This window comes from Cydia splendana, chromosome 2, assembly GCF_910591565.1.
Source record: "Cydia splendana chromosome 2, ilCydSple1.2, whole genome shotgun sequence".
Classification (NCBI taxonomy): domain Eukaryota; kingdom Metazoa; phylum Arthropoda; class Insecta; order Lepidoptera; family Tortricidae; genus Cydia; species Cydia splendana.
Window position 1 is genome coordinate 24881088 of NC_085961.1, and position 27675 is coordinate 24908762.

The 27675-nt window shown below is 36.5% G+C and overlaps 2 protein-coding genes and 1 long non-coding RNA gene across 3 annotated transcripts in view; all 3 read right to left on the bottom strand.

Annotated features, from left to right (window-relative positions):
• Window positions 1-27675, bottom strand: part of LOC134806038 (uncharacterized) — a 447581-nt gene that overhangs the window by 251821 nt on the left and 168085 nt on the right. The gene's annotated exons all lie outside the window — the stretch shown is intronic.
• Window positions 16009-27675, bottom strand: part of LOC134806030 (prefoldin subunit 5) — a 114889-nt gene continuing 103222 nt past the window's right edge. Inside the window, exon 4 of the transcript XR_010146451.1 lies at window positions 16009-16385. The gene's annotated coding sequence lies outside the window, so the exon portion shown is untranslated. The remainder of the gene's footprint in view (window positions 16386-27675) is intronic.
• LOC134806028 (deoxycytidylate deaminase-like) lies at window positions 17687-27638 on the bottom strand. The gene is made up of 5 exons (XM_063779235.1): window positions 27549-27638; window positions 26168-26294; window positions 25479-25543; window positions 20749-20971; window positions 17687-20529 (listed from the first exon to the last, which is right to left on the bottom strand). Exons 1-5 carry the CDS (start codon window positions 27589-27591, stop codon window positions 20481-20483), a joined length of 507 nt encoding a protein of 168 aa, XP_063635305.1. The 5' UTR covers window positions 27592-27638; the 3' UTR covers window positions 17687-20480.

Genomic DNA, 27675 nt, shown 5'->3' on the forward strand with positions numbered 1-27675 from the left:
GAAAAAAAATGTTTGACAAGTTTACTATTCTGTATAGTAGGAGAACTGGGCTATTCACATGTATTTTTTTTTCTAGAGCAAATCCTCATAGTATAAATGTTTTTAGAGCATTTTCGAAAAAAAATCTAAATATTTTTTTTGAATTTTGAATTTTTCGATTTTTTTGTATGGGTGAGTGAAAATTTAGTCACAAAAATGAATTCTTCATCCTCGAATTATACGAAAATGACACCAAACTTGATATAGTTGCGAGATGTATGCAGATATAAAGCTTAGAGTGAGGCGCGCCGGAGGCACTTTTACCCCCCCTCCCCTGCCCACCTACTGGGGGGAACCTCTCGGCAACCGGGCTTAATCAGCTCAGGTCACCCCCAGGAACACCTGTTTCAAGCGGTTTGCTTTGTCTCCAAAATGCAAGGTCCCCTTAGAAAACGGGACCTTAGATCTCCTGCTAATTCTTATCGTAATTTTTTTCCAGTCATACAGATTTTCTGCCCGATTCGAACTTTAAGATACGTCAATTAATAGATCTAGAAACACTGACTTAATATTAGAAATAGACACACAGAGCGGAACAAAAACGTCAACAAAATGTGGGTCAGAATGACAGTAGCGGCAAATTTGCATTGATGATAAAAACGCTTACGTAAATTTTGAGTCAAGATAAATGTTTTGTACGGAAAAGAACTTACTGTCGTAAGCATTAAGTGTCAAATTTGTAAACATTAGTACCAACACTGTTAAAACTTTAAGTCCGATGGCACTAAACGTAACTTCACCTTTGTATTTACGTCAAACAACGTCAAATGAGAATAATGAACGAATGGAGTCCCTTTGGTACATTTTAATAGGTATTACTGTACAGAAAACCCAAAGTAATAAATGAATCAATTTAATTTGATCGGGAGTTCAAATAAAATTAATTCATGGTAACAACCCGTTTAAGTTACATAAAACAAATATATTTTTAATAAGTAAGTATATATAGGTACGTCTTTAAATACTATTTTCCTTGAAATAAATTCAACTTATTAAATAACTGTGTATTTTAGATCTACATAATCTTCGCACTTTCGTTCTTTGCAATATAGTGCACGGGGATATTCAGGTCGCTACTGGTACTGATTGGTTATGGTCTTTATCAAGAAAGTCCTGTGGTTGTCACTGTGTTCAGACAGGTTTAACATTTACAGTTAGTCGATGTAAGCCCTTATTGGTCGTGTATATGTCGGAAACAGGGAAATGCGCCGAACACACAAGTGCCGTTTTGCCTTGTTTAAAACTGCATCACCCCTATCTCTTGCTATAATAGCAGTACACTCAGCACGTCGCATAGGTTTTCTTGGAAATCTTGAATTTAAACATAATATTATATCTTACGAATTCCATATAAAAATAAAAAAAGTATTGACCTCACATCGACTCATTAGATTTTTGTTCCTTCACATCCCTTCTTTGGTACTAACAAAATAATTTATACAAAACCATGAAATTACCACCAGATTACATAAATTATGTAATGCTATCCAAAGAACTAACCGAAAGAAATACATTCCAAGCTTTTTCCTTATTTTATCATTGTTATTTTTGCATATTTTGACGACCATTTTACGACATTGTTGACAACTTCACATTTGAGCGGTCCATACAAGACTAAACGAAAAAGTAACGCGTGATCTGTTTTAACGTTACTTTTGCGGGGCCATTTTTTGCGGCTGATTGGGTATCCAGTTCTTATTCTATATCAATGTCTAGAAACGATATGGATTAGATGTGTCAGTGTCAAAGGTGACGTTTTTGTTTGAAGAAACGTCACATTTTACACTGGCATCGTTTCTATATTTATTAACTGACGTATCTTAAAGTTCGAATCGGGCCGTTTTTGATGCAGAATGTGATTTATATCTCACAAAGAATCATGCTACTCCTACAATGCTATAAAATTCACTTCAGAATATAATGATAGGAGATGATCTTACCATATTCTTTTATTTAATAGAATTTTTCTTATTTCTTCTCGCTTATTATCATTTGTATTTTATATTTAGGTATTAATTTTCTGTGTATTATAGTTAAATACTTCCGTAATACATACAATAGTATACAATGTTCTTCATTGTTTTTCATTGAAGTTTTAGTTTATGAATAATAAAGAATAATAATATGACATATTATTAAATAAACATTTATTTTATAACGATCTTTCAACAATGTTTTACAAAAAAAATGCAATATTAACATTATACAAAATCAACATATAGATCTAACCACAACTTATATTACAAGGTGCCTGCTACAATTTTAAGTCCACTGTTAGTAAAAACAAAATACAATCTTGCGAGTATATCATGAAATAGATATAACAATTCCGTACAAGTTAATATAAATCTATATAAAAACACAATATCTTGAACAATGATAAGCATTATCTTCAGATTTATTTACGTTGTACAAGAAATTTAAAATAAAATACGCGTTAACAAATAAATTGAAATATTGGCTACCACTAAGCGCGCCGGGTTGTCAATGGATGTTCAGCTGGTTAGAACCTTATAAGATAGGTATTAGTTAAAGAGTTCTCAATGGTTAATGTTTAGTAAAAAAATATTTCTTAGTAACGTATCCACTGTCACAGTTGCATCCACTCTATAGCGATCCGTCGTCGATGATTAGTATCCTTGTAAACCGTCGGGCGCGGAGAGCTCTTGATAAATAGTCGAACGCTGGCGATAGGCCAACCTCGCGGAATAATCAAATTTTGTACCGAACGTTGCCTCTTGCCCCGCATCCAGCCACTACCGTGTCTTTTATGGATTTTATCCCCCTAACAAGATGTTAGAAGTTCGCGGCTGCTTGAATTAAATGCTCGTTGATAACGTCATTTACAACACCCACTTATTTCCTGTTAAAGGTTATGAATGGCCATAAAAAAGTGTTTTTCTTGCGGTTTCGAGGTTAGAACTTTATTTTTAGTCGCAGCGTAAATCACAATACACTTCCGGTAACTTTAGACTGATATCAAGTTAATTCGCCCGCAAAAATCCTAATTTCAATGGATGACGTGTTTATTTTCGTAGCACAAGTTCACTGAGCCCGTGTTAGGCCAACAGTCTTTATAAATAAAGCGAGCCCATTGCCTATTCATGACCGGGCAGAATTCCCCCCTCCCCTGTCAGCCCCCGTATCAAACAAGCCCCTTCATGTCAAATACTCCGCGCCCGCGTCTGTCAAACTCTTGCCAGCGTTTGACAGGGATCCTCCCTCGCTCGCGGGGAGGTGGGGTGCCACCTTGCATTCATTAGTTACACTGAAAATCAAACTTTATGCGTGGTTAGCGTAAGAGTTACATTTGCTTGGGTAGTTTTATCCACCCGCGGCCGCCGCTTGGCTGTCACTCGTCTAGGTGCAGGCGCCACGGGAATGATGGATGACGTCAGGGCAGGCCGGCAGCATCACGCGTCATTCATGTGTACAGAGGCGTAAGGGATACGTTTTTCGCGTGACGATATAATATTGGTGATATGCAAATTTGCTGTCGGGTTGCTGATGCTGATCGGAAACAATAGGCGATCGAATTTATTTTTTGTTTTGTTTCCAATAACAATCGGCGGCCATTTTAATGGAGCTATAGGTACGTATGTTTGGATGGTAGATAATGTTTTCGGTCGTCAGTTTAATATTTGTATTTTTTTACTAAAGGCCGCGAGAGTGCTTGATACTTGTATCAATCATCAATCTTTATGGCGAAGTTTTAATTGCATTATTTTACGGTTCATATACTTAACACCGCACAATAAGAAAAGACACAGACTAAAAGGGAGGTGCGGTCCCCGATTTTAAACAGTTTTACTAAAATCTAGTAAATAAAACAAGTTCGAAAACTTCTTATAATCCGTAGTGCGCAAACAACATTCCTTTACTTTTAAAAAGACTCGTGTATTATATGGTCTATTCTATTAACATGTTTACATCTTGAAGCTTACATCAGTGGAATAAGATACAAATTTGTATACATCGTTATAGAATCGGCAGTATCTTGAGCTCTTATTGTATTGAGTTATTTTAGCTTAACACGGCAAAATTCCAGTCGCTCCTCAGCCCCAGTATAATGTAAACTTTATGAAAATTAAATATTTCACTCGGCACCGCTCGGAGGATTACAACAAATTTGCATCGCTTAATAGATACGGTGCGTGAGGCTTTGTCAGCCACTCTAGTGACAGCGTCTTCACAAATATGGAAAGGTACAGGATGTTTCATCCGGATATGTTTACAAATTTTACTATGGGATCATACCTAAACGTAATTTTCAGGTTGCAAAGTACCTATACTACTTACTTACCTAATAATTATAATTACATACCAATGACTTGCAAGTTAGGAGATTTTTGTCCGGTGTGCTTCTGTTCTCAACTGCCTTAAGCCTTTGTTATAAGGAACTATATTTATGGGTAACTTTTTTAGATGTCGCTGGCAAGTTTAAGTTGTAATAACTTCAACAAAGCGCAAAAAAAGTGTTTGGCATTTCACATTTTTCCCTTCTTTATTTTTTCATGAATAAAACAACAGATTTCTACTTCCGCCGCAACTTCCCCCCACCTTCGATTTATTCGAAGGATAAAGAAAACTTCCTTTAAAAATGTAGGTAAAGTTCCCTGTAATATTTTCCTTCTGTTTGCTATCGTGGTTGCCTTTCAAATTATGTGCATTTAAAATTTCATGCTTAGATTGTTTTTGTGATCTTGATTACTAATTTAATTTTAAATTCTTCTTAACTTCTTTTACTGCGTCATAAACAGTTAAGAAGAAGAATTATAGTTCCCAATATCTATATTACTTTAAATTAATAAAATAAAAGTCAGTTTTGATACCCTCCTTCGGCAATCAAGTAAAAATCGAGAGGAAGTCTTTAAAAGCCTTATATTAAAGTATTTATTTTTTGTACGGCTTACGTAAATATCTAATAATGCATTGTCTTACTTACCTACTTGTCAAACATTACTTAGTACTAAACTATTGAAATATAAATGCGTATTTCATACAATCTTTCATTAGGAGTTCGAGGTAACTACCCTGTGAATTTAAATTATCTATTGATACCCCGCCATCGGAGGGTGACACAATCGGCGATCTGTCAAGCTCGCGGCGTGCTGACAGTTTTTAGATAATGCCATTTGAATTTAAATCCTAGGTCACCCCCCAATTTAGATTCAGTAGGTATAGTAAGAACAACCTACCTATCCCTAATGTTATATTTTATGTGCAATGTTTCATAAGCATAGAATTCTGTTAAAAAAATATTGTATAGAAAATATTTGTACTTTTTTATTAAAGTTTAAATTTAAAACTGAGTAAAGTTTACATCCAAAAAAAAATAGGACAGTAGGTTAGGTATTACTTTCTAAGGCCAAGGCCAAATTGACAACCTACAGTCAGTACTTAATTAAAAGTAAAGAAGGCCTGAGCCCATCCCAAAATTGAATATTTTGGAAGAAAAAAAGTAAGTTTAGAAAACCCACCAGGATAACAAAATACAATTTTGATACACAGATTGTGTGTATTTAGGCCTAGGGTGACACGTGGAATTTCATATCAGATTGATATGTGAAGGTTTAACAAAAAGATTAACCACATAACGAAAACGTATTGTTTTGTACTTGCATTTTTTTTATAAATATTCATGTTCCATATTAGCATGCTGAGTCCCCGCTTGGCAAACCGTGGCGCGGCATGGCCCGGTGGCGCGCGTGTGTCATTATATCACCATTTACCACAGTCACAACTGAACTGGATTAAATGATACAACACACTACAACACAATTTCACCCTTAACACGTTCTATATTGGGTCGAAATTGTGGTTAACGGATCGAAGGTAAACTGCTTTTTAGGATTTGATAATTGAGACTCAAAAACAAGAAGACCTGCCGTGGAGTCGGGATCAGTAGGCTTGTTCGGTTTAATAGGGGCTGTGTACGTGGATGAGTGGTTGAAAACATACCTACAACCGAAAGTTCACAACAAACAAAATATAACTAAACCAGTATGGATATGATGGTCGTTCTTGTCTACGTGACAGCCTGATAAAACGGTGTCCGTCACTTTCTATCCCACGGTGTTAAAAAAAGACAGTTATTTTATCACGTGGATAAAGATGGATAAAGCTATCCATAATAAGCCAGCAGCACAATGAATATAAGTAGGTACAGTTTTTTTACCGAATTTAACATGTACCCATCTGCTTTCATTACTATTAAGTGTAAACATAACAAACCGTGTAGTAGATAAAAATCAAAAACGTAAGAAATTCCCCAAGCTTATCATACCGTTCGAAAACGAAATGTAATGAAAAAGTTAGATACATATTTAATCGGTGACAACAGAGTAAATACCTATGGTTTTTTCAATGTTTAATAATGTGATCACTGCCAATTCTGATCTTCTAATTAGTAAATCATCTATCTACTTATGAGCACAGTCATAACAGTCCTACCCTAACAAAAATACAAAAACCGTAAGGTCGGGGTACTTTAGCTCCCCAAGGTTACTTTGTTCACCCATGAAAACCTATTTTATTGAATTAGTAAATTCTTAAAAATTACATTTATCTGTTCTTGTGTAAGCGTTTAGTGGCGTTTTTAAGAATTTATTATTTCATTAAATGGATTTTCATGGGTGTAAGTGTAACCTTGTAAGGGCTAAAGTACCCCGACCTTACGGTACTGTCGCAAATCTCAAGGAAAATATCCCCAAAAAAGTGTTTGCAACAACCAGCTGTTACAGATTTATAAAGCAACGATAAAAGAGTCCATGGTACGATTCTTCCAAAGAAAAGGAGTGTGGTCGCTCCCCTTCAATGAGTTGCGTGCAGCCCAGCCTCCTCATTGTTTTAATTTCACTCGGATCACTAATTGCCAGGAAAGGCGCATTTTAAATTTCCCCGCAAACGTTTTTACAACCACCTCATTGCATTTTAAAAGAAAGGATTATAATTTCCTTTACCCTTTCTTGGGCTTTCTTTTATTAATTCAGTTAGTTGTTTAAAAGCGTTTTTGTGGAAACGGTTTGCTGGGTTGAGTTGCTTTTTATTTATGTAAATAACGTTTATGAAATAGATATTTCGTCCGTTTCATCTACTATATGTATAGGCTACTTTTGATAGATATAATATTTTTTATTGTAGCTCTTTATTTTATAAAATGATTCTAGTATCCCACCTGTGCAATTCTCCCAGACTCCCCCTACACAATACAAACTAGAAAGTTTTGTATCCACTTACCTACTTAAAGACAGAATAAATGCACACCATGTTAGATAACTTCAAAATCTTTAGCTTAAAATTATGATTTACAAAAAGTTTTCTTACAACAATATTTAGCCGTTATCTACAAGCCGATATTCAAGGATGGCAGCAGACTGTTTTCTGTTATCATCGGTGAGTTTACGAGCAATCGACGACACCGCGCTTCCTTCATGGGACATGCGGTATCCGACACCCTTATTAACGGCTAATCAATACAGGGTACCTCCCTATTAAGGTGAGGAACCCCTAAGAATGACTTCTTGGTGAGATCGGTTGTGTTTTTGAAGGTGTTGTGCGTGCTCGTGTCATATTTCAACCACAAGTCACAGTATTATGTGAATAACTAATTGGGATTTTATCTTGTATTTAATTATTTTATAGAAGTACAATATAGGTCTATAAAGGATGACTCACGTTAGACCGGGCCGTGTCCGGGCCAGAGCTTCCGGCGCTTACTTTTGTATGACGTGACAGGCGATCACGTGATGCTTTCCATAGAAAACGATGCGCTGGAGGCTCCGGCCCGGTCACGGCCCGGTCTAAAGTGAGTCATCCAACCCCTCGCTCGGGTATGAGTAGACATGGGCCTAGCCGTAGAAATAATCAAGAAGATTTATAAATAATATTAAAGAATTTTACAGCATTTTTTAAACTATATACTCTTGATTTTCTTTAATAATGTCCTGGGCTGGACCTTATCATCATCCAAATCGTTTAAGATATCGTTTTTACCCTGGACACCATAGTAATTTAGCCTGAAATAATGTTTAGTCGATAAAGCTATTAGGTGGGTTCGTATTAACCTAAATAATAGATGTTCGTTTGAAACACGTGTTGCCTTATTTTCACGTCCTAGACAGCATTTGAACATTTACATTTTGCTGCAAATTTAAAAGCAGGTTGGTCGCTCGGAGCGAGGTGCATAAAGAGTGCACTCCCCGGGTGCACAATAGTTGGAATTGGAATGCGCGCGCTGCGCCCGGTGATAAATGACCGTGCTACACCGCGCAGGGATGCGGGGATAGTAAGTCTGTTTAGGATTGACTCCTCGGCAGTACTAGGGAATGCAAATCGGTTATTTTTTGTATGGAAATAATCGGTTTTTAACCGAAACCGCGGTTATTTCCATACAAAAAATAACCGATTTGCATTCCTTAGGCAGTACCGTCTTTACCATAAGGGCACAGGGGGCCCGTGCCCAGGGCCCCCATCCTCAGGGGGCCGGAAGGACAGACAGTAACAGTATATTTGATTACCCATAATAAATAGAATATCATAGTAGAAAAATGTTAGTTTAATTAGCTTGCTTTACTTTCCAAAAGGGCCCCAAATTTGTATGTGCCCGGGGGCCCCAGCTTAGTTTAAGACGGCCCTGCTCCTCGGTTATAAGTAATGCGAGTAGGTATTATATGTTTAACTGACTTAAATTTTATGAAGGAGGAGGCTTAGTATTTGATTGTGACTATTTTTTATGAAATGTGATACATTTTATAACAAAGGCTCCTTATGGGATTTTGTGCTAAAATCTCGATGACATAATAATAAATACTTGACTCGACGGTAATTGTCCCGATAGTCGTTTCAGTGAACGGTCTAATAGCGAAGAGTCTCGACCAACATCTTGAGAGGCTCTCGCTAGGTGGTTGGATCAAGGGTCAGATACAGAAGGCGGTGATCTTGGACACGACACGGAGAGTCCGCCGGTTCCTCTCTCTGCGGCCCTGACGGCGGTAGCTTGGGCCCTGCCCCGCTGCTGGCGCCACCCTAGGTTAGGTTTTTTGTAATGTGTTTATACGTATTTTTATGGTTTTTTATGTGTTTTTGTATTTTACTTTTATATTCATGTTATAAAGAACCTAACTTATGAAGAAAAATAAATACAGAAAATAATATTTGATGTCACATTTATAAGTTTTATAGCACTTTTTTTACATGAATATCATACGACTACCACCTATCTAAAAGATGCTTTAACTTTTTTTGGTAATATTTAAGTTATGTTAACTCAGCCGGAATTAAAATATGCGATGAATATTGGTATTAAAAAAATCAAACTTTGTAATTAAATCTAAATAAACTAACGTAAAAGTTAAATTTTTGTATTAGGTGCTATGGCGTGATATATTTTTTATAACCTATTGAACTTTAATTCAAAATGTCCTCTACTAATTACTATTTTACTATTTGCATACCTAACCAATGCATTTCATTGGAACTTTATAATAGCTACGTCGTTTTAATAATTAATTTAATATCTTGATTAGATTTAAAAACTCAGGTCTCTTATCAACGAGGAGTAAATTTATTTAGAATTTAAAGTTTTATACAGCATCGTCGGCTATACATAACGGCATTTTAATATACATAATGAGTAACAAAATAATTTACAGAAACAAAAATACTGTTTTCTCCAATATGGAAATTTCAGGTGAACATGTAGCAAAAATAGTGGAAAAAGTTTTTTATTATGGTCAAACTCAAATATATATAAAATAACAAGATGTGAATAAAAATCGAGTTACGCATATTTTACTATAAACATTTAATTATTTTACTTTATTTCCCCACAAGTTTGGAGAAAAACTCTGTTATGTGCCTCGGCAGGAATAGCAATTCATGGATTCGTCTTTTTGTCGGCTCGGCTTCGCCTCATTCACGAATTCTATTTTACAGCATTTATCACTTAAAACGTAATAGTGAACATTTGTAAAATATATATAAATATATATAGCCACTAACCAATCCATGAAACGCGCACTATACCACAGCGCAAACACACGAACAATGTCAATTGAGAGCTGAGATGATGATGACGTCACTAAACAGCACCCTCACCTAGAGATAACGGGCCGAGATTTGTGTGCGGAGCTAGAAACTTGAAACTGTATCTTGTAAGGAAATGAAAGGGAAAGCTATGAGTATATTAAAAACAACCATGTAGGGCTAAGATGTTTGGCTCTTTATCATTTGTCACCATGCCTGTCACGTTCTAACAAATATGTAAGTGCGAAAGTGACGCATGGCACATGACAGGTGATAAAAATGCAACCATGATACCGCTTCTGGCGTCGGTGTAGCTACCACATTTTAAGGGGATGAGTCGCAGAACTAATTATTAAGAGGATGTGGGAAGGCCATTTGGCTATACATATACGTAAACCCAATTTTACCCCCTGGAAAAATTATCATAATTATAATATTTATAATCAGCCTATATATGATATACGTCCCAATGCCGAACACAGGCCTCCTCTCAGCATTGGGCTTTGACCCCTACAGAATTTATTACAAGTGGGAAATATGGCTAGAAGATTTATTCAATATTTTAAATTCTTGGCAGATTTTTTGTTCTTTTTTTGCATTATTGAGACAGCGGAATAAGTGGATACAACAAATCGCTGTTTGTGTCATGGAGGTAGGTACCTACCTAAAACTAATCCTAGTGTTCGATGTTGCTTTTATACCCTATCTGATTTACTAAAATCCCTGTGACAGTATCGTTTTATTCAAATTTGTACCCACGTACTTATTAATCTTATTATCCAAAAAGATTGGTGGTACGCTATCCTCATAAAGTCGCATAAGGCATAGCGACGTCGATGACAACTTGTTATTTGTAACCGTCGGCGAACTATCAAATTTTGCATAAATCTTAACATTATAAGGTGTAATGGCACTATAGTATATAGAGCCCTCGGCAATGCCACAAAAATGTCGTTAGGGTCAAAAATAATTTCGAATTTGCTTCCAAAATTATCGTTTCGATGGTCCTCTTCCATCTTCATACTTGCTGTATCATTTACCTAATTGTATTAATCGAATGCGCCGTGAGTGGAGGGTGAGTCGTCAATGAGGACACGCAGTAACTCGGTAGATATATAATTATCACAAATAGAGTGCTTAATATCAACTTATACTTTTCACCTGAATACTATACACTATACACCTTACACCACTATTGCTTCAAGTTTATGACTAAGGGATTTTGATTTTCAACCTTAACATTATTAAACATTAAATCCATCATTAGGTTAAGGTAGAAAATCAAAACATCCAGTCCAAGCTACTCGTAGTATACCCGTTATTTAATAGAAATGTCGTATTTGACGACCGGTCTAGCCTAGTAGGTAGTGACCCTGCCTGCGAAGCCGATGGTCCTGGGTTCGAATCCCGGTAAGGACATTTATTTGTGTGATGAACACAGATATTGGTTCCTGAATCGTGTGTTTTCTGTGTATATAAGTATATATTTATTTATATTAAAGTATGTTTATATGGTCGCCTAGTACCCATAGTACAAGCTATGCCTAGTTTGGGGCTACGTCGAACTGTGTCCCGAGATGTCGATGTGATTATTTATTTATAAAATGTACCGAAGAAGAAACAAATTTTAGTCTCACTGAATCATAAATCGAGAGTATGTATTTAAGTTCATATCTGTTACTGTCACTTATTTTCTACTGTTGCATGGGGCATAAACACTTTCCCTGAATTACCTATACATTGAAAATAGGAATACTCTAATTAAGCAAATTAAGTAATGACTTTCTTACTTGCACAGTGAATAATATGTAATCGCTAAGCTATCATTCCAATGACACACCCATATTCACTTTATATTCATTATTTGAATTGCGGTAATTTGCAGCGATGCAATCATGGTAGGACATTGCGTATATATGTAGGTACACAATATAGTTTTCTGAATATTACTTCTAATTAATTAATAGATCATTAGGTAATGCACGGCGCTAAATTTGTACTGTGGATAAATAATTTCTTAATAGATAGGTAATTCATTAAGAAATTATTTAAGTCGATTTATGATTCAGTGATAGAATCCAAATATAATCATTAGGTAACCTATGAAAGATAACGTGACACACACGTATAGAAATCAAACCAGTTGTGTTATTGCTGTGTTATCAAGATCAGCATAATTGATATAGTTATTTCAGAATCCGGTAATTTTCGATGTTTTACCTATGACCTTCCCGGATCAGAGCAATTTCATGCGTTTACAAACATTATAATAAACACATCATGTACACGTAATTGTTTTAATAGCGGCCCATTATCTGAATTGTCATGATATCTTCTTTTATACCTCGCGTTGCGGAGCGCTAGTTGGCCGATTATTATTCGAGATTTTTATCGCAAAAGCACTGTATCATTGTTAGATAATAACGGCGGATGACATCGTATTATTCGCGGTTATTCATTCCCACCAAGGTTCGATTCAGGCAATCTCAGCGGGACTTCGGATTTTCTCGAAAGGGATTCGAGCACAATTGGATTTTTGGTTAGGAAACTGGAATAATACAATCGGGTATCCTGAAATCTCTGATTTGAATCGGAGGCTTTGCCGCGAATCGAGGTCGAGCGCTGAGTCATCGGGAGTGAGATGTCCGGGTCGGCCCTCACGTGGGGAGACGAACAATTATAAGCCTGAAAGGATCTCATGTCTCTCTGTTTATGGGTAATCTTGCCATTTACTAGCATATACTTGATGAACGACGTCTTTCAGCGATCAGATTCTCGCGAGTAATCAAAACGGACCTTTGTAGGTACAAGGCACAAACTATACCCAATATCATTGCGTTTGACTTAAAGAGTGAATTTTACTGGTTCAGTATATATCTAATAGTAATGTCGTTCTCCTTACATTCGGTACAAGATTTTATCTCTGAAACAAATGCACTGTGGTAAAGTTAAGGGAAAGAGGACGACTGCTTCTCTATAAAAACGTAGACCCCATTTTTCCCTGGATATTGATATGATGAAAAATATTTTATACAATGTGATGTATAGTAACCACAGCAATTTTATTATTGTTATAAGAGTTAGGAGAGGAAAATAAATCCACACACATTTTTAATGTCCTAACTCTATACTATTTGTAATAAAAAATTCGAAAAAGAAAACAAACGAAGCGGTATAGATGGTCAATATAGCTTAAATTGTGTGAAAATATCCATACTTAATATTATAAAGGCGAAAGTGTGTCCGTCTGTCTGTCTGTCTGTTACCTCTTCACGCTTAAGCCGCTGAACCGATTTAGTTGAAATTTGGTATAGAGATAGTTTGAGTCCCGGGGAAGGACACATAGGATTTTTATATCGGAAATCATCCCTGAAGTGAGTGCAAAGGGGGGTGGAATTGAAAGAGTTAATGAATTGCCTAATAATTGAAGTACATAAGCAATGCGCGAATTGAATGATTGCTATTAGCATTATCCAGGCGCTATACCTACTTTAGCTGCTGTCACTAATTCCATGCAGACGAAGTCGCGGGCAAAAGCTAGTATTTAATATAATGTAAATATTCAGAGAGGAATATGGGGACCACGTTTGTATGAAGACTATAAAGAAGCGGTCGTTCAGTGTCGTAAATAATAAGTTAATTTAACGTACGAGTTTATTCAATACATACACGAGAATACTTATATAAACTTTCACGATTACACGAGAATGTCATATCTTTCTCGTCAAGTACTCGTACATTCGACGATACACACGTGAGGAGTTTATTCCGAGTACATACTTACAATAGAGAAGGTAGCATTGTGTACCACAAAGGCGAGGATAAGGCTTTTGTTGCAGATCCGAGCACATAAGCCACCAGCTCGCTTTATCTATTAAACGAGAATAAACAAACTTACTGAAGTATGGAAGACGTGGAAAATGCTTTTTTGTTAGGTTGGCGATTTACAGCATTTATTTTAACAAAGTTATTTGGCGTGCGTTTAAACTCAGATAAGTTTTCTTATCTTAGACAGTATTTATTATAAAAGGATCAGTGAAATATAAGTTAAATAATTGAAGAAAACAAAACTATGTCGCTCTTAAAAGACGAAAGTGGAATGCCGCCCCGAAACTGCCTTTACATACAAACGTAGTCCTCATTTTTCACTCTGGATATTACTTAACATTATTTAAAATATTTTGACACAATCTTATGTATATCAACCACAGCTAGGCCAGGCGTGGCTGACTCCGCGATTTCGTCGCTTTGCTACAGGTAGCTAAAAGTACATCCGTTCCAACCCAATTTTGGGGAAAGCCATAAGCCGCGCGTGGCGCTGTCGCCACCTAGCGGCCATATCTGTGCTAACCGTAGCAGACGCGTTTTGTTAGAGAGTGAGTCTTCCCCTTCGTTTGAATTATTTTTAAATTTTTAAGTTAGGAGCATTTATAAGTTTGTATGGAATTTGGCTTCACTCCTTAAACTACTATAAATGTAATACCTAATCAGGAAATCTAAAAATTCAAATTAAATAGCTAAGGTCAATATACACCAAATTGTGTAAACATACTCTCTATAATGTTAATATTCAGAGAGAAAAATGGAGACTAAGTTTGTATGGAGAATCCGTCATTCCCTTTCCTCTTAAGTGAAAGGGACTAAAGGGGCCCACTGATTAACAGTCCGCCGGACGGTATCGGCCTGTCAGTTGTTCGGAACTGTCAAAATTTTGTTCTAACTGACTGGCCGATACCGTCCGGCGGACTGTTAATCAGTGGGCCCCTTAAGATTAAAGCCACCAGAGGGGTTACCGCGAAAACCGAAATTCGCAAATTGCTTTTACTCCAATGCAGGCGTAATTAGAGTGACAGAGAAAAATGCCCGCAATTGGCGAAATTCGACTTTCGCGGTTATAGCCCAGGCCGGTAGGTACAGTTTATTTACTGGCCTCACTAAGAGTGCTCGGCCTCACTTTCTAGACTTTGCCTATTTTTCTGGCTTCGCCAATCCACTATGAAACCGGCAGGGCATCGTGACACTACACGCTATACATACCCTTGTTCGAAGTTCTCTGATGAGTCTGATGCGTTCTTTAACAGCTCATATCATCATCATCTCAGCCATAAGACGTCCACTGCTGAACCTGTATAGATAATATTTTCACAGATATTTTTCCTATTGCTAAAAAAGTTATCAGCAATTTAGAATCAGACCACTGAGGTCAATTAATAGTATTTGAGGCATTAAGGAAAAATACCATGAGAAAACAAATAACTTTTGTACCAGTAACCTCGGACCGCGTGGAAAGAATGAAGCTAAGTTTAGTTCAGGCGCTACCCTTTTTGTCTTCCGATATGAGTCCTAATAGTATGTATAATTCATTCTTTCACACTTTTATGGATCATTATAATGCGATATTCACCTCAAAATCGGTCGTAGTTAGTGGTGCATCAGTTTTTAGTGAGTGGGCTACTGCGGACTTACATCAAAGAAGACGTGAACTGTATGCCTTATATGAGGAACGGCGGTTTAATCAGAGTGATGAATTTAAAGAACATGTGAAGGAGTATTCGAAGAAGTTTAAAGTAGATTGTCATATAGCTAAGCGAAATTATCTAAGTCAGAAAATAAAAAGTAGTTCCGACATTGTTAAAGCAACCTGGAAAGTTATAAATGTGGAGACTGGTCGCTCGAAACACACAATTAAAGAGCTTAAACTAAACATTGATAACAAAATTATAGATGCCAATTTAGAAGTAGCTACAGAATTTGAAAAATTTTTCACCGAGGTACCAGTATCCACAACTAAGGATTTAAATTCATCACCCTCATCTGCTGTTACATTATTATAAAATAACGCTCCAGAGTGTTGTGGAGACCTTCATTTTGAACATGTTTGTACCTCAGATGTAATAAAGGCGTTTAAATCAATTAATGACAAAAAAACTGATGACCTCTGTCCATGCTGTCAAATCCTTAGTAGAAATTGTAGCGCCTGACTTGGTAGTTATATTTAACAACAGTGTTGATTGCGGCGAGTTTCCTGATCTAATGAAACATAGTAAAGTAATTCCTTTATTTAAATCTGGTAGCAGCTCTGACCCCACTAACTTTAGACCGATATCTGTGCTACCAACATTTAGCAAGATTTTTGAAAAATTAGTTCTTTCTCAATTAGTACGACATTTTAACGTTAATAATTTGATGCATAATAAGCAGTTTGGTTTTACACGGGGTCGCTCAACAACCGATGCCGGTGTTGAGCTAATTAAGCATATTTTCGATGCCTGGGAGGAGTCACGAGATGCTTTAGGTGTCTTCTGTGATTTATCTAAGGCCTTCGACTGTGTTTGTCATGAAACATTAATCGGGAAACTTCATTATTACGAAGTTAGAGGATCGGCACTGAATTTACTTAAGTCCTACTTAAATGGTAGAATACAAAGGGTCGATGTGAATGGACAGCGATCACCTGGGTCATTAGTCTCTATGGGTGTACCACAGGGGTCAATATTGGGGCCTTTCCTGTTCCTTATCTACATAAATGACTTGCCATTCCTTGTTAAGACCCACCATGATATAGTATTGTTTGCAGACGACACCTCACTTATTTTCAAAGTCAAACGACAGCAACAAGCTTACAATGATGTAAACAATGCCATTTCAAAAGTAGTAAGTTGGTTCAATGTTAATAATTTATTGTTCAATGAGAAAAAGACTAAATGTATTAAGTTTGTCACTAGTAGTAACGTAAGGCATGTGCAAACAAGTGTCATTGTGAAGGATGAGGAATTGGAATTAGTTGATAGTACAGATTTTCTTGGTATAACTTTAGATTCTAAACTCCAGTGGGGTCCCCATATTGCTACTCTTTCGAATAGACTGAGCTCTGCAGCTTTTGCAGTGAGCAAAACCCGTCAGTTAACTGATGTGAAAACAGCTCGATTAGTATATTTTAGTTACTTCCATAGCATTATGGCATATGGTATTTTACTGTGGGGCGGTGCTTCAGAGATAAATACCATTTTTGTTCTGCAGAAGAGGGCTAAGTATTCGAGCAATATACAAAATGAGCCATAGAGACTCACTTAGAGATAAATTTAAGGAAATTGACATAATGACAGTGCACTGTCAATACATTTATGAGAATATTCTGTATGTACATAAAAACATTGTAAATTTTAGGAAAAATTGTGAAATTCATTATATTATTACTAGAAATAAACATAAGCTCGCAGTGCCCTTCACTCGGCTCCATAAAATTAAAAAATCATTCACGGGTAAGTAGTTGTGTAAGATTTTATAATAAACTTCCAAACCATATTACTGAATTATCTATTAATAAATTTAAGAATTATGTAAAGCGTAAACTTATTTCTAAAGCTTATTATACCATACAAGACTACATGAATGATATTACAACGTGGGATTAATTGTTATTCGTAGTGATTATTTATTTATTAGGTATATTTGATTATTGATGAGGAAATGGATATTCCGATGTAATACTATCTACTTCTTTTGTTACTTATGCTTTTTTTTTGACATTTAGATTTTATTCTAGAAATTCTAGACTAGTATTTTTTTATACAATCTTTTTAATGATTAACGATCCGTTTGTGAAATTCTTAGTGTTAAATTTGATATGTATAATAATCCAATTTTATTATGGAATAATATTAGCATCAATAAATTGCTCTTATAATTAGATTAAGATTAATTACGATTCATAAGAGCTTGTTGCTAGGCTAGGGTTGCCATACGTCCCGGTACGCCGGGACATGTCCCGGTTTGAAGCACGGTGTCCCGGCGTCCCGGCCGATAAGAAAATTGTCCCGGTTTAAAAATCATAGTTATTTAGTAGGGGGCTGGACTTGGTAAATAATAATATACCTACATTTCTACGTTTCATATCCATGGCCAAAATTAAAAAAAAATGTATTATGGTACCTACTTTTACCTAATGTCCAATATCAGTTTCTCAGACACACAATAATTAGATGATTATGTAAATTATGTTATTTTATACCTTTTAAAGTCTGTAATGTAGAGCTCGTATTTCAGGCTCCCAAGGGCCTAAAACCTCATCAATGGAACTTCGGCCCTCCGAGTAACTCTTGTACCTACATATGACACATATTATTGTTGAGTAACACTAGCGCTGCTTTCTTACAGATCGACCTTCGGCGTCGCTTAATTTTTAACAAATATAAAAATTTGATTTGAGAAGCTTGGCCTTTTGCCTCGCATGAAAGCTCACCGCGCTGGTTATAAGTACGCTTCGGGCTTATTAAGTAATGTGGAGATTTCTGAGCTCGACCTTCAGCCTCACATTTTACCTAAATTTTTGGTTTGTCTTCCAAATCTCCTCTTCTTCAGCTTAGCCTTTGACCTCGCTGCGCCAAGCTCGGCCTGCGGTTTCGCTTTTTAATACAGTGGACATTGGTTGGCGTCTATGCTCTAGCTGAGCTTATCCTGAAGCACGGCTTCGACCTTGCATGAAAGCTAGCCTCACTGGGGAACTTCGGATTTTTAGGCCCGGCCCGGCCTTTTTAACACGCTTTCACAACTTTGTCAAAAAAATTTCGCGCTCGCGTTTTTTGCTGGTTGACCCTGAATTCCCTGAATCTACATGGTAGCTTGACTGGTCAATGAATAATCATTTAAACACATGGAAAATTTATCTCCGAAACTACTGTGCTAAAATTTTGAAAAAAAAAAAAAACACAAAATAGTTCTTTACCTATCTATAGGAAAACCTATTAGAAAGGTGCAGTCAAGCGTGAGTCGGACTTAATTATAGACATTTCACTCACGTTTCACATGAAAAAATACATTGTTATAAATTGTGTAACCCTTTAAACGCGACGCAAGTCCGACTCGCACTTGGCCGGTTTTCTCTAAATGTCCCGGTCTGAGTCCCCACACTTATGGCAACCCTATGCTAGGCCTACATGAATAAAGTATATTTTTGATTTTTTGATTTGATTCGATTTGAACATAGGCCTCCCCCTTGGACCTCCATACATGCCGGTTGGAAGCGACCCGCATCCAGCGTCTTCCGGCGACCTTAACAAGGTCGTCTGTCCATCTTGTGGGTGGACGTCCTACGCTGCGCTTGCTAGTCCGTGGTCTCCACTCGAGCACTTTTCGACCCCATCGGCCATCTTCTCTGCGTGCAATGTGGCCTGCCCATTGCCACTTCAGCTTGCTAATCCGGTAGGCTATGTACACGTAGAGAAACTCCGAGCATAGCCCTCTCCATAGCTCGTAGAGCGACTTTGAGGTTTGAGATGAGGCCGATAGTGAAAGACCACGTTTCGGAGCCGTAAGTCATCACTGGTAACACACATTGATTAAAGACTTTCGTCTTGAGCAACAATCGCAGCAATCTCATCTTTAACAGCTATTATCATCGAAATACAGCTTATTCATTCTTATTTAATAAACATGGCTTAAATATTCATATTTATATTCTTTTATTCATAAATTTACAAATTTTACATGTCAAAAGGGTAATTAATATTCATACTTATAATTAGGTCGATCTCAATTGAATAACAATTCATTGAATTATCAATTAAAGTAAAATAAAATAAAACACTATAAAAATAATCAACACCCATACCGAAGTAAAAGATGACCATGTAAAAATAAGTGACAGTGTAGGTACACAGACATTAGTAACATAAAAGCAAAAAAATATTACATTCCAAAAGTTTTAATAAATCCAAAACATCATCAAAGATATGGCATTATTCTATTCTGTTTTTCATTGTGAATATTCTTTAGCCAGTACCGTAAAACGGGGTGAGTAGGTTTCGCGGGGAGAGGTGGGTTATGAATGGGGAGAGAAGGTTTGAGAGGGGGGTGAGAAGGAATTTTAAGGCTACTGCTACAAAAATAATGTATTCCAATTAAAAATGGAGCTATAGTACGTATATACGCATAATAAAAAAAATCGATCCAACAATCTTCCAAAATCACCTTTGTATGAAAACCCCTCTCACCCCAAATACGAGGCACTACGGGGTGAGATCGGTTTTCCTCTTTATCGCCAAAGTTATGAAATGGAACTACCCAAAATAAAATAAAAACTAAAATACAAACGTCCGGAACACTTATTATATACACCATTCAGTTTTCATATGTAAAAATAAAATGTTATCGAGGTTTGAATTTCAGTTTTGACTCTACTCACCCCATTTTACGGTACTTTGTTCCTATTTCCTAGATGAAGCCGCGGTCGATGCGTTCAAAACGCACGTTTTAGAGGTTTCCCCGTCGGAGTGGTTGAACTGTTACAAAAACTGGTTTACCCGAATGAAAAAATGCGTAGACCTCAAAGGAGAATATTTTGAAAAGCAATAAAGCTATTTCTGTTAGTATAATGTTGTTAATAATTTCAAATCCCGAAATATAAATCGTCGTAGCTAGCCGTCAAAGTTAATTTCAATCTTCTTTTTATCCGGCATGAATTGCCTGGAAAAAGTACAATGTTCATGTTACTAAGTGGTTAATTTAAAATAAATTTGGTTATTACTTTGGTTGTTTTAATGTACTCACATTTACTTGCAGTCATTTGATACTTAATGCATCAAACGGTTAAAGAAAATGACTGTAAGTAACTAAATTACAGCTTCACAGGACTAATAATGCTTTTATGTGATAAAAAGTAAATTTCAGACAATTTCTATTTACCTACAAATCACTTTGGCCCCTGTAAACATCTTAAATACCAGTTCTCTCGCTTCAATATGTTCTTCCTTAGTCTTCTTTTCATCGAGATAAACTACTTCTCTAATGCGAGATTGTATTATTAGCTTAGCACATTCGTTGCAGGGGATCAGAGTTACGTAGATTGAACAATTTTTTACATCTACGGAGTTTTTGTTGACAATGGCGTTCAGCTCTGCGTGGCATACTGAAAAGTGAAAAGGTAGCGTTATGGTCATCTTACCTCATTTCTACCATAGGTTCTGATCAGTGAATATTAAAACCAAAGTAAACACGTCAGTTAACGTAAAGGGTATAGTAACATAAATGTCCTAGTGCTGGATACTGACCCAATAGTTGCCACTATTGATATAAACTAGTTCTTAGCAATAGAGATGACAAACAGGCTGCCTGTCAAGTATTGGAACAGTCTATTTCCAATACTATAGTCTGTTTTTAACTATAAAGTAATATTTTTATGCATGAAACAAATGAGCGTTTAAATACATACTTCATAGTTTAAAAAAAAAAACAACAAAATATTAATAACAGCGCCATCTAGTTAAAATGCGTGTTCTGCAGCACTATGTATAATTAAGGTTAACGCCATCTAGCGTTATTTCGTCGCATTTTTTGAAACCCCTAAGCACATCACTGTGAGTACCTACTACAGTTATATTAATACCAGTTTGAGGGAAACTCACTAGATGGCATTTAAATCAAAAAAGAAAAATACAATGACATTGTCCGTCACACGTGACGTCACGCAAGCGCCCTGCGCAGCCTAAACGAAACAGCAGGCTCAGGCATACATTTTCGCCGCGCGGTGGAAAGAGAGGGTTACGTCTTACGTCTTACGCTGTCTCGAGTTTAACATTTTTTCCCCACCTCAAAAAGTGCACAGCGCCGCTAAAGAAGTTTTCACTTCAAAAAACAGACTATAGAACGTTTACCTTAGTAATATTTTCCGATGTCACACACTACACGCATATGCATTATCACTATGTGCAGTCCGCTACAATCGATAAAAGTAATCCGTTTCGATAAGTTATCTGATGAGAGTGATGAGTTTTACTTTAAAGTGCATCTTTATCGCATTAGTAACAAAAAGATACGCATTGCTCGATTGCTGTTATCTTTGATTAATAAGGGTTACATTCGGATGGCAATTGCAGTAGTTGTAGAAGTGGCAGCAGCAGCTGTTGCGACTCAAGGATATTGACAGTGACGTCGCCCGCGTCAACGCCGCAGCAATAACGCCACAACAGTAAGGGTACCGTAAAACGGGGTGAGTAGGTTTCGCGGGGAGAGGTGGGTTATGAATGGGGAGAGAAGGTTTGAGAGGGGGGTGAAAAGGGATTTTAAGGCTACTGCTACAAAAATAATGTATTCCAATTTAAAATGGAGCTATATTAGTAATACGCATAATAAAAAAAAATCGATCCAACAATCTTCCAAAATCACCTTTGTATGAAAACCCCTCTCACCCCAAATTCGAGGCACTACGGGGTGAGGTGGGTTTTCCTCTTTATCGTCAAAGTTATGGAATGAAACTACCCAAAATAAAATAAAAACTAAAATACAAACGTCCGGAACACTTATTATATACACCATTCAGTTTTCATATATAAAAATAAAATGTTATCGAGGTTTGAATTTCAGTTTTGACCCCATTTTACGGTAACATTCCATTTCAGACCGCAGCTGCACTACTAGTATGAACGCGTGGTGTTATTGTCAATTTCCATAGTAAAATGAATGGTAGTGCTGCTGTCGTTGGAAATGGACTGTCACCTTAACGCAGCAATAGTGCCAATGCTACAGTCGCTAGTCGTCATCCGAATGTTACCTTAAGCCTGCAGACTGCAAAAAAGTTTCAGGATCATTACTTATAGGTAAAGCTTCGAAGTTTTTTCAATAAAATTATCTTCTATTGGTCCTTACAAACTCTTAAACAAGATAATAAAGGCAATAGCCTTGGCAAGGTGTAATCGATTAATTAATTTTGTTATTTATACATGTAATAATATACATATACATTATTATCACCTCTATGCCGACGACCTCCAAATTTATTCGCAGGGTGTTCTTGGTGATCTCGATTCAGTCATAGAGGGCACGAATCTTGACTTGATGCGCTTATCCAATTGGAGTCAGAATTATGGCCTTAGAGTAAATCCACTGAAAACTCAGGTAATTGTGATTGGCAGCCCTAAACTGATTTCCAAAATCGACTTCGCTAAGCTTCGTCCGATAGTGTTTGGTGGTATCCAAATTCCTTATTCCAGCCAAGTGAGAAATCTTGGCGTTGTTATGGATCGCTCTCTATGTTGGGTACCTCAATTGAGTGAAGTGAGCAAGAAGATGTTTGCCGCTATAGGGTCTCTCAGGCGACTTAGTAACTTTCTGCCTATACCTACTAAAATTGCGCTTGCTCAAACGTTACTTCTCCCTATTCTTGATTATGCTGATATCTCCTATCTCGACCTTACTGAGGAGCAACTCAATAACCTTGAGCGCATTCAAAATGTCTGTATTCGGTTCATATTCGGGTTACGCAAATATGACCATATTTCCAGTTTCCGATCCCAACTCAAGTGGCTCCCTATCCGTCATCGTCGTAACTCACACATACTTTCTTTTCTTTATTCTATACTTTTTAATCCTGCAACTCCCCGCTATCTCAAAGAACGTTTCCCTTATGTAAATTCTCTTAACACCTCTCAAAATTTGCTCCTATCTGTGCCATCTTCCTCTTCCAAATTTTATAACTGCTCATTTACTTTTCGGGCCATTCGACTATGGAACTCTCTACCTGTTGAGTTAAGACGTTCTCAATCTATTACCTCCTTCAAATCAAACCTTAAGGAATACTATCTTTCCCTACCTTAGTTTTTATTTGTATAATATTGACACTGTTGTTTCTTTGTTTAATATATACTTTTTATGAATGTATGTTTATGTATGTTTATGGTTATACGTATTTAAGTATGTTTATCTATATTAATGTTTTGTGTTGTTTAGTTATATTCAATTCGACTTTTCATATTTTTTCTTAGCGCCACCTACCGTATATTATAATTCTTTTGTCTCCGATACCCAAAGGTTGTCTGGAAGAGATCGCTCTTAAGCGATAAGACCGCCTGTTGTTACCTCTATTGTCTTTGTTTATGTTATTGTACATTTATTGTAAACTACGTGTATGTGAGGTGTGCAATAAAGAGTATTGTATTGTATTGTATTTACATCTTTTAATTTTTCCACTACAACCTACAATGGATTAAATAAAGGCGAGGGATGCCCGTGCCGTTTTTTGTGGCATTTTTACTCTAGCACATAAAATGTAGAGTCTGTGCGGAAAGAGAAGAGTCGTAGACTGTATTGGATCCCATACATTTTACGACTCTTCTTTTTCCGCACAGACTCTAGAACAGAACCATTGACGAATGGCTCAGTTATCTTATCTTATCTTAGAATATCATAAATGGTTGCAGTGGTCCTAAACTCTCCATAGAAACACGTAGTCTCAATTTGCCGTTCAAATTTGTTTTATTAATTTAGGTACTTTTTTTTAAGGGTCGGTGATGCGCGTGTAAGTAAATTCACTAGAGTTGCAAGCACCCACAGGCTGTGTAGCCACACGTTTGTTCACCATCGTCTTGGTGTAAAAAAATATCCTTTCTGGATATTGACATAATGAAAAATATTTTTCTCTCAATTTGATGAATATTAACCCCAGGCATGGCCCTTCGTTTAACGACGTTATTTTTATTATTTTACGACCTTCTAAGATCGACTAAGCACTAAGATAAGAGAAACTCTATTACACATAAGATATGCACTTATTTCACATACGAGTAGGTATACCTACCTATTATGGCTCAGGACCGCTTCGGCCTCAGTTTCATTTCGGCAACTTCTTAAGTAGTTCTCATTCGCATTTGGTCTACTGTTCCGATTCGCCAGCATTCCTATATCGTCATTTTCTTATCTCGCCCGCTTTCTTACGTGGGCCACTGTAGTAACTTGGTTATATTCCTAATTAGATTACAGTGCCGATTCGTCAACACTCCTAATTTCTGAGACCAAAACTGTCATCCGTCTGCGTGGAAATATGCTCAGCAGATTCGTCCGTCTGAGTAAAGACATCTTGGGCAGATGAATTCGGGGTTTGTGAGAAGCTTTCTTCTAACTGTGGCTGAGGTGTTTGTGTGCCACGATGTACGTACAGGTCAGGTGTAGAATCGGTTGATCTCAACCTGAAAAACTCTTGTGTTTCAGCTTGATAAGCTTCCTCTACAAATCCAAGTAGTATTGATTGGCTATATTCGTTGTCCATCTCTGAAAAAAAAAACACTTGTAACTACCTATTTATCTGTCTTTCTTAGATACCTATTGAGCTAGAAAAAATATTTTATTTGAATAAAATGTGTGCTGCTTCTGACAGTTTAAGTGACAATCAGTATTAATTCTACATTCTCAATTCAAATAAAAGAACGCGGACGAGTTGGCACTTTGGTCGAAATAGGAACGTAGACAAAATGGGGTATTGACGATATCAGAAAGTAGGCAAGTTAGGAAGGTGACGATTTAGGAATTGTAGGCTGACGACATGGCACTGTGGACGATTTATGGAGATGACGAAATGAAACTGAGGCCGAAGCGGTCCTGAGCCCCTATTATGTATTTAAGGGGCCAGATAGTTTACCACTTACCATAGTTATGTTTTTCTTTCTTGTCCCACGAGAACCCTTCACAACCATATGGATGCCTGTTGTAACTGTTAACAATTAATTAAACCTTATTTTAATTTTATTTAGTATTAAGTTTTAGTTTTAATTTAGTTTTATTTAAATAAGTTAGTTTATTTTTTTTAATGTACCTCTAATCTACGTTATTAAACTAAGTATATTTGGGTGTATGATCTTTTTAAATGTTATTCTATCCCTTCAGCCAGGCGACAATATTAGGTAGCAAGGCAATGACTGACAAGAAAAAGTTGATTCACTCATTTACGAGTACATGATGGCAATATTATGAACCTGCTTATGAACATCTCTTTTTAACAGATTAATATGCAAAAGAAAGGGGTTTTCAGATCGCTATAAACGCTATAAGAAGTGAAAGTGGAGTGGAGAAGTGGAAGTGGGAGTTGGAAGGGGTAGACCTCGGCGAACTTTCTCTGATCAGATCGGTGAAATCCTGAAGAAAGGCTAGGTCAAGAGCACCGTAAGCCGGCGAGCGTGTATGAGGAATGTTATGAAAGTGAAGGAAGCGAAAGAGGAATGTCAGGATCGTAGCAAGTGGAAATCCGTGGTCTCTGCCTACCCCTCCGGGAAATAGGCGTGATAATATGTATGTGTATGTATGTATGTATAAACGCTAGTTAAAATGATGGACTCACCCTAACCCGACAACTTTTCTATCGGCGTCGACAATACATGCGCCAACGCCAAGTTCGGGGTCCGGACTGCGCATGGCTGCGAGAACTGCTAACGCCATGAAGTATTGTTCCTCCTTGTCATCTGTTACTAAAAAAAACAACCGAAGTGAAAACTCAATGACATTGTAACAGTTTTTCGATCAGGTCACGTGTCCGTCTTACGAAGCGTCTTACGTCTTACGCTGTCGCGAGTTTAACATTTTTCCCCCATCACAAAAAGTGCACAGCGCCGCTAAAGAAGTTTTCACTTCAAAATCCGGATTTGGGCGTTTTCTAAAATAAATATCGAAAACCTGATTCTCACAGATCCTGGTGTTTTTGGGTTCTTTCAACTCAGAATCACTAGTATATTCAATTCTGATGATAAAATAAAATGTCCCAAGAATTTGTATGAAAATTGTACGTTTCCACTACGTCACGCACATACAAGTGAAAAATTTTTTCATACTAAAACGTAACGTAATGAAATGGACATTTTGGGACATCTTTTTTTAATGGTGGGATGGAGAATGCTGTCGATTCTGAGTAGAATAAGCCCAAGAACGTCCAGATTTGAAAGAATCAGGTTATCAATATTTATTTTAGAAAACGCCCATTTGTAATACTGTACTAGGTATAAGAATCAATTGGACCTTCCGAGCCTTAAGAGAGAAGGGGTTGATCGCTTCTCGATACACACGGCGTCCCCATTTTCCTCATTGGATATTAAAATTATAGAATTATAGAAGGTATGTTTACAAATTTTTATGCATTGATCTATTAATTGTATTTATTGAGCTACTTTTGTCATTTTTTTATTTATTTTTTATTATAAGAGTTAAGAGCGAAAAACCAACACCTACCATGCAAATATATTTAAATGTTTTGAATTCTTACATAATTCAAAATTCGGCAAGAATTAAATCAATAGTCAGCGTAATGTTACCATAATTGCGCTAAAATAAAATAAATTTCACCATGGAGCAACACAAGGATAATAACTGTAAAATAACCAACAAAAGCAAAGCAAATCGATTCTAAATTAATGTTATTAAATATTTGTCATTTAAAATCATCATTTAAGAGTCAATTCTACCAGCAAGCATAACAAAACAACTCAAAATTTGCATTTGATTGCTTTGCCTCACATGTGAATAAAATTCAAAATTCTTATCAGTTTTTTAACAATCAAGAGAGCCTTTACCAACTGGTGTGGTGAAAAAAAAACGTAATTAATATAAAAATATACGTTTAGGTAATATATTATCTTTAATCTTTAATCTTTAATCTTCGGTTGAATAAATTTTCTGTAATTAAAATTTATTTCAAAACCTATAAGTTTAAAATAAATATTAATAGTTACTTATACTTTTCCTTTTTTTATTAGTTCCGCTCTTATCAGCCATTTTTTACAGAAATATAATGCTTTAAATTCCTCTTAACTAGCACAAACAATAGACAGTAACTATCTATCGAGTAAAACTGCGATC